The sequence below is a fragment of the Juglans microcarpa x Juglans regia genome, chromosome 4S (assembly GCF_004785595.1).
Source record: "Juglans microcarpa x Juglans regia isolate MS1-56 chromosome 4S, Jm3101_v1.0, whole genome shotgun sequence".
In the NCBI taxonomy this organism is placed as follows: Eukaryota; Viridiplantae; Streptophyta; class Magnoliopsida; order Fagales; family Juglandaceae; genus Juglans; species Juglans microcarpa x Juglans regia.
The window spans coordinates 10,709,404-10,719,034 of NC_054601.1; the positions used below are offsets into that span (position 1 = coordinate 10,709,404).

Sequence of the window (9,631 nt, forward strand, 5' to 3'; positions counted from 1 at the left end):
TTCATACACCGTTGATATACAAGTGCTATTAATGGTGAGATATTGCCCTTGTCTTATATCTTTTCTTTAAAAAAAAAAAAAAAAGGAAAACATTTCCATTAATCATAAATCAACAAAGGTCAAGAATACAAGTAGAAACATTCCCCACATTAACAAAAGAAATGGAATTTAACAAAGAATCCTTAGCAAGTGCATGAGCAACTTTGTTGCCTTCTCTTCTAACATGTGAAACAAACCAATCTTAAAAAAAGCTCAACTAGTTCTTGAAATCTTCAATAATCCTACTTGTAGCTGACCAGTTTTCACTCCTCCTACTAATAACTGTTATGACTTCTTTTGAATCCCATTCTAGTATGATCCTTATAATCCCCATCTGCAAGCCAAAACATGAAGCTTCCATTGCCCCAAGTATCCTTGATGTTGCCAAAGTCCTCCCATTCTAATCTCTGATAATTATGCCTATGCCAATCATGCACAGTACCTTGTCAACTTCTGCATCCCAATTGAGTTTATAGACATATACCAAGGGGATTCCATGTAGTGATCACATTCTACAGTAAACTTTGTTGACCTGATGCAACTGTCGAAGAGACCCTCACTCCTGCAGAGTATCCTTAGCAAATTTAGCTATTGAATTGGGGCACTTGAACTCTTGTTAGAATAAAGATTGGCTCCATCACATCCAAACTCCCTTTGCAACCACTGTAAATTCCTCCACGAGTTCCTTACCTCCTGCTGCATCCAATTCCACCATGAGGTCCCCTATAGCAGTTGTGAAATAAAAGGCAGGACAATTCCATATAGCATGAATCACAGACTCTTCTTCCTTCAAGCAGATAGGGCATAGGGGCTTATCTACTACCCTTCTTCTTGTAAAGATTCTGGTAAGTTGGCAAACTTTCATGACAGGCTCTCCAAATGAACATCCTGTCTATAGGTGGAATCTCTAATTGCCACATTTTTATACCAAAACCTTCTTGGATTTGTGCTACTTAAAGCCTAACCTCTCTTAGCATCCATTATCTCCTTATGCAACTGAAAGGCACTTCTCACATAAAAGGACCCTTGAGCTGATCCTATCCAAATTAACTTATTTGATCTGTTATTGTATCTAATGGGAATCTGCTTGATCAACCTTGCCTCTTTGAGTGAGATCATTTCCTCCACCATACTAGTCTTCCACTGTTTTGTGGTTGAATCAATTAAGATACTGGCAGTAGCCTCAGGACCCAAACTACTCATTGGACTCTTAACTTTATAAGAAGACAACCTTGGAATCCACTTATCCTTCCAAGTTTTAATACATTCACCATTCCCTACCCTCCATCTGGTGCCATTATTCAATAGCTCTCTTGCAGCCAAAATACTTCTCCAAATAAAAGAAGGCTTACTTCTCGATTTGGCCTGAAAGAAATCACCATGAAGGAAGTATTTTGTTTTTAGTACATGAGATGCTAGAGCTTGAGGGTGATGCAACAGTTTCCATCCTTGTTTAGCCAACGTTGCAAGCTTAAAGCTATGTAAATCCTTAAAGACTAGCCCACCTGCATCTTTAGACTTTCCCATGGAATTCCAAGAGATCCAATGGATCTTCCTTTCATTCTCAATCTGGCCCCACCAAAAATTCCTCATTACCTTGTTTATTTCTTTCAAAAGGGACCAAGAGAGCTTGAAGACTGCCATACTATAGGTTGGCATTGCCTGCACCACTACTTTAAGAAATATTTCTTTTCCTGCTTGAGACAAAAGCTTAACTCTATTGCTGCTCAATCTTTGTCTAATTGTATCCAAAATGATCTTGAAAGATTGAAATCTTGACCTTCCTATTAAGGCAGGAAGGCCAAGATATTTCTCGGTTGACTTGACCTCACCTCTACAATACTCAAAACAATATCCTAATTCTCCTTCAAAGTGTTTCTACTAAACTGTATGGAGGTCTTCTCTTTATTCAAATGTTGTCCTAATGCACTTTCATATGTATTCAGCAAGAAAATCCTTCTTACTCCATTCTAGAGAATTTGCTTTACAAAAAAAGAGGTAATCATCTTCTATGATTGATATGAATTCTGCCTCTTGCAATAGGAACACCCGAGATTGCTTTGGTCCTTTCAACCTGATTCAGAATTGAGCTCAAAACTTCTACACAAAGGATGAAGAGGTATGAAGATAATGGATCTCCCTGCCTAATCCCTCTAGTAGGCTTAAAGGGTTCCTGAGGTATTCCATTAAGTAAGATGGAATAGGACATTGATTCTAGACACTTCATCACAAGCCTGGTCCATTCCTCAGCAAACCCCATTTTTCTCATCACCACTTTTAGAAAAACCCATTCAATTCCATCATATGCCTTGCTCATATCCAACTTCAATGCCATGTAACCCTCTCTTCCTTTAATTCTGCTACTCATGGAGTGTAAGGTCTCAAAGGCCACTATGGTATTATCTAATATTAATTTACCTAAAACAAATGCAGATTGTGTAGGAGAAATAATGTCTTGTAGGATAAGCTTCAATCTGTTTGCAATTGCTTTGGACACAATCTTATACAAGACATTGCATAGGCTTATAGGTCGAAAGTCAAACACTTTTGAGGGATAATTGATCTTAGGAATGAGTGCAATAGGAGTACATTTATATCATCAATCAAGCCATCAGAATTGAGAATGAAAAGGATAGCTTCACATACCTCTTAACAAACTAAGCTCTAATGGTTTTGATAGAAAGCTAGAGGGAAACCATCTGGCCCTGGAGAACTCAGGGAGTTCATGCTAAAGATAGCTTTTTCAACTTCCTACCTTGTGAACTTTCTAAGAATCTTGGAGTTCATGTCATCAGTAACCTTTATGTCTAAATGTTGTAAGCAAATTGGTATGTTATCAGGGTAGGAAATAGTGAATAGCTCTTTGAAAAAAGTCTGGAATTTTGAACTAATATCATCATTTGTCACTACCACAACACCAGTCTCATCAGCTATCTTCCTTATGAAATTCCTCTTTCTTCTTTGAGTTGCACACTAGTGGAAATACTTAGTATTCCTATCCCCCTCTCTTAACCATCTTTGCTTAGCCCTTTGCCTCCATTTTGTGTCATCCTCCTCTAAAAGCTGATCTAACTCTTGCTTTGTGCCCCTAATTGCTTCTGTCAAGTACCCATTGTTAGACTTTTACAAATTAGACTTTTACAAATTAGAGAACTGATTCATCTTAGCTTGGATCACCTTTTTAGAGTCACCAATTGCTGCTTTACACCAAACTCTGAGCTTATCTTGCCATCTAATCAAGCCTGCCATTGCTAGTTCCAGTTTGTTCATGGCCATCCTTGGTCTTTTCCAGGCCTCTTCCACTACCTTGTGACACTCTTCCCTCGTACAAGTCTTACATCTAAAAGGCCTCTCCCCTTTAACAAAAAACTGGGCCCCTGGGGAAATGGAAATAACTAAAGGTCGGTGATCAGATTTGTAGGCAACTTCTGATCTAACTAGGGTCCCCGAGAACATCTCAATCTATTTTGCATTGGCACAAGCCCTGTCCAACCTTTCATTTGTGAAATGAGACCCTTGTCGATTATTGCACCAAGTGTACTTGTCTCCTTTGTAGCCCAAGTCACTCAAACCACTTTTAATTAAAGCTTGTCTGAAAGCTTCAATTTGAGAGTAAGGTATGACCCCACCTCCAAACTTCTCTCCATCGTGCAAGATTTCATTGAAATCCCCTATACAAAACCATGGTAAGTTCTCCTCAGATCTGACTGCTTGTAAAAACTCCTAGCTATTTTTCCTCTATGAGGCCATCGGATGGCCATAGAAACCTATCAGGATCTACTCCTCCTTTCCTCCCCTTGATTCATTTTGAGAGAAATGTGAAATTGAGAGTATGATTCCAAAAACACATTAATTGCATTAGTCCACATGAAAGCCAGTCCACCACTAGCACCCTTGTTGTCCACCACAAAACAATGTTGCATGCCTAGCTTATATTTCACTTTCTCCACCTTATACCTATTGCATTTAGTCTCAATTAAGAAAATGAGACTTGGGATCTTAGACTTCACCAAAAGATGAAGTTCATGAACGCAGTTCCAGCTTATACAATTCATGCTTGTTGGTGGTGCTGCGTGGCAGCCACCACCAATTGTTCTTTCTTGACACCCCCCCCCCCCCCCCCATTGAAGGCACATTAAGTTTCTTCTGTTTATGAAGTTCAAGAAAACTGATACATCTTGAGCAGTATGAACCTCCCTCTTCAAAGGAGTTAAGACCTAACTATTCTTTCTTTCATCACAGTCACTATCAATCAGTTGCAATAGATGTTCTCTTGCCCTTCTCTTCCATTTTGAATTCTTCTTAGCTAGAGATAACTGTTGAATTTTATGGGACATAAACTGGTTAAAAGAATTGACCTGAGAGGCTATAAAGGACCCAAGTGCCACTTTATGAGAATCTTCTTTATGACCACTAGATAACATAACTACATCAGCAGAATCACCGGAGGACCCACAACCCTTTTTAGCAGCATTCAATCTTGTAACAACTTCTCTCAGATTTCCTCCCTCAGAATATTCCTTCTCAATCACCTTTCCACTAATTGGACTCTTCCTAACGAATAGCAGAAAATGAAATCTCTGCAGTCTTATCCTCGAGGATTTCTTTATATGGAAAGTCAACTTGCCTTTTCTATAAAGGAACCTCTTTGAAAACTGGGCATTTTGGCTTAACAGGAAGAGATTTCTGAGAATCAGAAAACTAATTAACATTGCCAAAAAGACCTTCTGCTTCTGCCTGTTCCTGTTGCTGTTGTGATGACTCAAAATTCTGGCCACCACCCGCATACCTCTTGGTGGCAATGCTACTTGCCTTTGGTGGGATTAACTCGAAACCAAGGGCCATATTCATTGCTTCTTCCCAAAGGACCCTTCGAACAAACTCCATCCTTGTGTTTGATGACTCCACATTGAAAGCAAAAAAATGGGAGTCTTTTGTACTTTATTGGCAACCAAATCTGCTTATTATCAATTTTCAACATCCTACCTCTTCATCAGAGGCCTTGTGATATCCATCATCACTTTCATACCTAAGAAAGGTGCATATGCACTGCCAGTGTCCATTCCTATGTCCATCTCTAGCACTTTTCCAACTCCAGAACCAATCTGCATTCCTATGTCACGGGACATACTCACCCATGACATATGGTGAACTTGGATCCAAAAAACTTCAGAAGAGAAGGCAATCTCTCTTGGTACTATAGTCCCATCAAAATCCTCCATGCAAACCAAAAATTTGTCAAACGTCCAAGGTCTTCCCAAAAGGACCTTCAACTTATCCTGTTCACATAGAAATTCAACCAAGAACTTGTTATTGCCCATCTCAATGAATTGAATCCATCCCATAGTGTTCCAAACCTTCGACATAGTCACGCGAAAAGCCTCTTTGTTGATCATTTTCTCAGAAATGACCAGTGCCATAATGCATAGTTTCCCTTTGCCTATTCCTCTGCCAACATCAGTTTTTGGAACCTCCATTTCATCTCTCTTGATTACTTAATGAGAAGCCTTGCCACAATCTTTCCAGTTTTGTCTCCATTGATCCCCACACCACTCTAGCCAAAGATTACCTTTGCTTTTGCAAAGACAATACCTCACCCTCTAGTCGGAGAGGACCCAATTCATTGCCCTTGTCTTATAAAGCTCATAGTAATGATACCAAGAATCTTCTCACAACCAATCAAAATTCCAATATTCTTGTGCAACTAAAATAACATAAATATATATATATATATATAAGATCTTTAAAAAATAATGATCACGAAAAAAGATATAACATTTTAGATTTACTTTACATAAAAAGAACTTAATAATTTCATACACTACAATTAGATCAATTTTACATAAAAATATATTTTTAAATTTATTGTACCATAGCAAACCATTTCCTTCAACTAAACAATTTCCTTTTAGAATAATGCTAGTTGTCCCCACGATCCATACCGATAATGGGTCTTGATACAATTTGTTTTTTCTTTTTACTTTGTGATTAAGGAAATGTTTTTTTAATGATGTTGTGATTTTTTTTTTAAATATTTAAGGGTATAAGAAAAAGGGTAATAGGATTACTACCCATTTACTAACAGTGTATTTTTTTTATCATTTGTTTTAAATATTTTTTTAACATCTTTAATCATTAAGAAAAAATAAAAAAAAATATATATAATCTTATTAATAGTCAATTCCTTAACCATTAAGTAAAATTAAAAATTAAAAAAAATCATATATAAAAAGAATAGTAAATAAATAGTAAGATAGTAGTAATCATGTCATTTTCCTAAGAAAAATGAATGAAAAAAAAAAGGTCAAATAACCTTATAATCGGGAGAACTAAAACGCCATCAGCAGCCGGCTCATTGTATGCAGGGTCAGGAACCTTCATAGATCGACAATGACAGGTTGGGGAAAGAGTAAATTCACACTTCCACTCTCATATTATCTTTGTATATTCACACTTCCACTATCGTACTATATTAAGAGCTCTCGCCTCACAACTCACAAGGGTTACTACTTAACTAACAGTCTAACATTGGGCACTGACTTGGTCCTGAATTGACATCATGAGTACCCCAATTCCTGCCGCCCCTCTCGTCTGTAGCCTTTGTCTGGGACTTTGCTGAAATGGAAAGAAAACAAAAACAACGTTATTATTTTTAGTATTATTTCTCTTTTTAAATATTTTTCTTTTTTTCTTGTTAAATAGAAGATAAGAAGAGCTCAGACGTGTTCACGACATGAGAAAGGGAACAAGACACAAATAATAACGTTACTTGAGCAGAGTGAGAGATAGATGTCAGACATGGAGAAAATAGAGCACGCAACTGTCGCCACAAATGGCATAAACATGCACGTGGCGTCAATAGGGACAGGCCCGGTGGTGCTGTTCCTCCATGGCTTCCCTGAGCTTTGGTACTCGTGGCGACACCAGCTTCTCTACCTCTCCTCCCTCGGCTACCGCTGCATCGCCCCCGACCTTCGTGGCTACGGTGACACCGATGCCCCGCCCTCCCCTGCCTCTTACACAGCTTTCCACATCGTCGGAGACCTCGTCGCCCTTCTTGACCAGATGGGTATCGAGCAGGTCTTCTTGGTCGGCCATGACTGGGGAGCTATGATGGCCTGGTACTTCTGTTGGTTCAGGCCGGATCGAATCAAAGCTGTGATCAACCTAAGCGTGCCATTTTTTCCCAGGAACCCGGCGTCAAATTTTGTGGATGGCTTCAGGGCTTTGTTTGGTGATGATTATTATTTTTGCAGGTTTCAGGTAAATTATCATTTAACTACATTTGTTGGGTAACTTTCGTCTCTTTGATTCACTTTGACAATGGTCAACATCGATCAGAGTTTATGGGTTGAGTCGAGGGTTTCCTTTCTCCTGGTAACTTCAATATCATATTATCATAATAGAATACTAAAAAGGATGGAATCAAACTCCAATCGCCGATAAGAATCGGAAAATACAACAAATAGTACTTTAGATCGCCGTAATACAAGAAGTTCCAAGCTTCTTGCATGGCATTAATTAAAATGTGCTGCAGGAACATGGAGAAGCTGAAGAAGATTTTGCTTGTGTCGAGACCGCAATACTAATGAAGAAGTTCTTTTCTATTGGTCCAAATCCTCTGATCATACCTAAAGAAGTGGGATGTAGAGGATTACCAACTCCAGAAGCATTGCCGTCTTGGTTGACAGAAGAAGATATTAATTATTATGCCACCAAGTTTAAGCAGACAGGTTTCACCGGAGGATTGAACTATTATAGAGCTAGCCACCTGTAAGTTTCACCGGAGCATTGAACTATTATTCACAAATTTCAAGAAACCAACTTTGGGTCTTTATAAATATATTCATATAGTACACATACACATATAAAGTTATTTATACGAGTTCATATATAGGAGTCGAGTTTGTCTAAATTAGTTTGTATAATGGCGCTTCTAATTGCTAGGGCTGTAAAGTTTTACTAAAAATATAGGTCCACCAGAGAATCTACTTACTAGCTAGGGACCGTAAACATTGTCTTAAATGGCAGAAACTGGGAGCTCACGGCGCCATGGACTGGATCACAAGTGAAAGTGCCAGCCAAGTTCATAGTGGGAGACCAGGATATCGTCTACAATATCCCAGGTGTCAAGGACTATATAAGCGGCGGCGGCTTCAAGAAAGACGTGCCGTGTTTGCAAGACGTAGTTATAATAAAAGGAGCATTTCATTTTATCAATCAAGAAAAGGCAGATGAGATTAGTGCACACATATATGAATTTATCAACAAGTTCTGAGTGCGCGATCAGAAAGTATTTTCAGGTCGAGGACTATGAGCTGGGTGTTTACCGTTTAGTTCCCATGTGTAGTGCCCGGCCCCATCTATGGAGCCGACGAATTAAATAAGCTACATGTATGTTGATTTTGTGTACTGAACAAATCAACGATATTGGTGTTATTTTATTACGTTATTTATGCCCAATGAATTAAATAAGCATGTAACGTTGCCTTTTCCAATGATGAATGATTTTATGTATTGGAAGGACCAAAAGACTAGTTAACAAAACGCAAAAGCATATATAAATATAAATAGTTAGCAGACTTATCTAAGAAACATGATATTGGCCCTTCCAAAAATTTCAATTAGATTTGATAAACCAGATATTGTATTGACGTTAGCTGTATTTAATATCAAATATTAAAAATATTTTTTATATTTAAGAATTAATTGTGTGTGTTGTAACTTTCTGCCTTCATCCATCATCTTGAAATTGGTCAATACATAATAGAAGTCATATCTCCTTATAAACAAAAATATTTAAAAAAATTATTAATGCAAAAGAAATATTAACAATATGTATTAAAAGATAACAACTCAGATATAATGTGATTACATAATAAAGAAAGAAAATCAATTGTTATGGTCATATACATCACTGATCAAAAGATCATTGTGTCCGTTAGGATCCACATGAAAGAAATAAAAAAACATCGACATGAGTTAGATCCATCCTATTAGGATTATCAAAATAAGTTAGATGATCTTCTGGATCATTGTAATTGGCAAAATTCATTTCGACCATTTTTCTTTTTTCCTTCATGAATGCTTGATATAGATCCATCAAATGTTTAGATGTACGACTGGTACATGACCAATGCCCTCTTCATACTATATCAGTGACATTTATCTTCATATTTCTTTATAAGTTTATTCTGCAAGCCTTTGTTTTCATTCTTGTTTTATCGCAGTGTGGTTCCACTTCTAGTGATACGTAGCATCTCTCTTTGAAAAACTTTGAGTACGCTCCATGATTTCGATAGTTTTTTCTACCACATCTACGACCACGATTTCCTTTATTATGTTGAAATGAGATTTCATTCACTTCAAAAAATAGATTATAACCGGTTAGATGAGACTGTTGATTTTTCATTAGTACCTTGTTGTTTGGTTTAGCCAATAGTAAACAAGATGTTTGTTCTGTAACACCCCAAGCTTAGGGCCCAAGCCCAAGTGCAAAACCCAGCACAAGTAGGTGCAAAACACACCGTTTTACAACTCTCAGAATTGTTTTCCCTCTCCTTTCCTCCCCCATCCCCCGATAACCCCTCTT

General features: G+C 37.8%; 2 protein-coding genes across 2 annotated transcripts; one reads left to right on the top strand and one right to left on the bottom strand.

Moving 5' to 3' along the window:
• Positions 1–676: 676 nt before the first annotated feature.
• Positions 677–1,683, bottom strand: LOC121262032 (uncharacterized mitochondrial protein AtMg00310-like). Its single transcript, XM_041164469.1, has 2 exons — positions 1,005–1,683; positions 677–762 (listed from the first exon to the last, which is right to left on the bottom strand). The coding sequence occupies exons 1-2, from the start codon at positions 1,681–1,683 to the stop codon at positions 677–679; spliced, it is 765 nt and encodes a 254-aa protein (XP_041020403.1).
• Positions 1,684–6,824: 5,141 nt separating this feature from the next.
• On the top strand, positions 6,825–8,378 carry LOC121262540 (epoxide hydrolase A-like). The gene is made up of 3 exons (XM_041165048.1): positions 6,825–7,302; positions 7,577–7,812; positions 8,071–8,378. Exons 1-3 carry the CDS (start codon positions 6,829–6,831, stop codon positions 8,315–8,317), a joined length of 957 nt encoding a protein of 318 aa, XP_041020982.1. The 5' UTR covers positions 6,825–6,828; the 3' UTR covers positions 8,318–8,378.
• Positions 8,379–9,631: the final 1,253 nt, after the last annotated feature.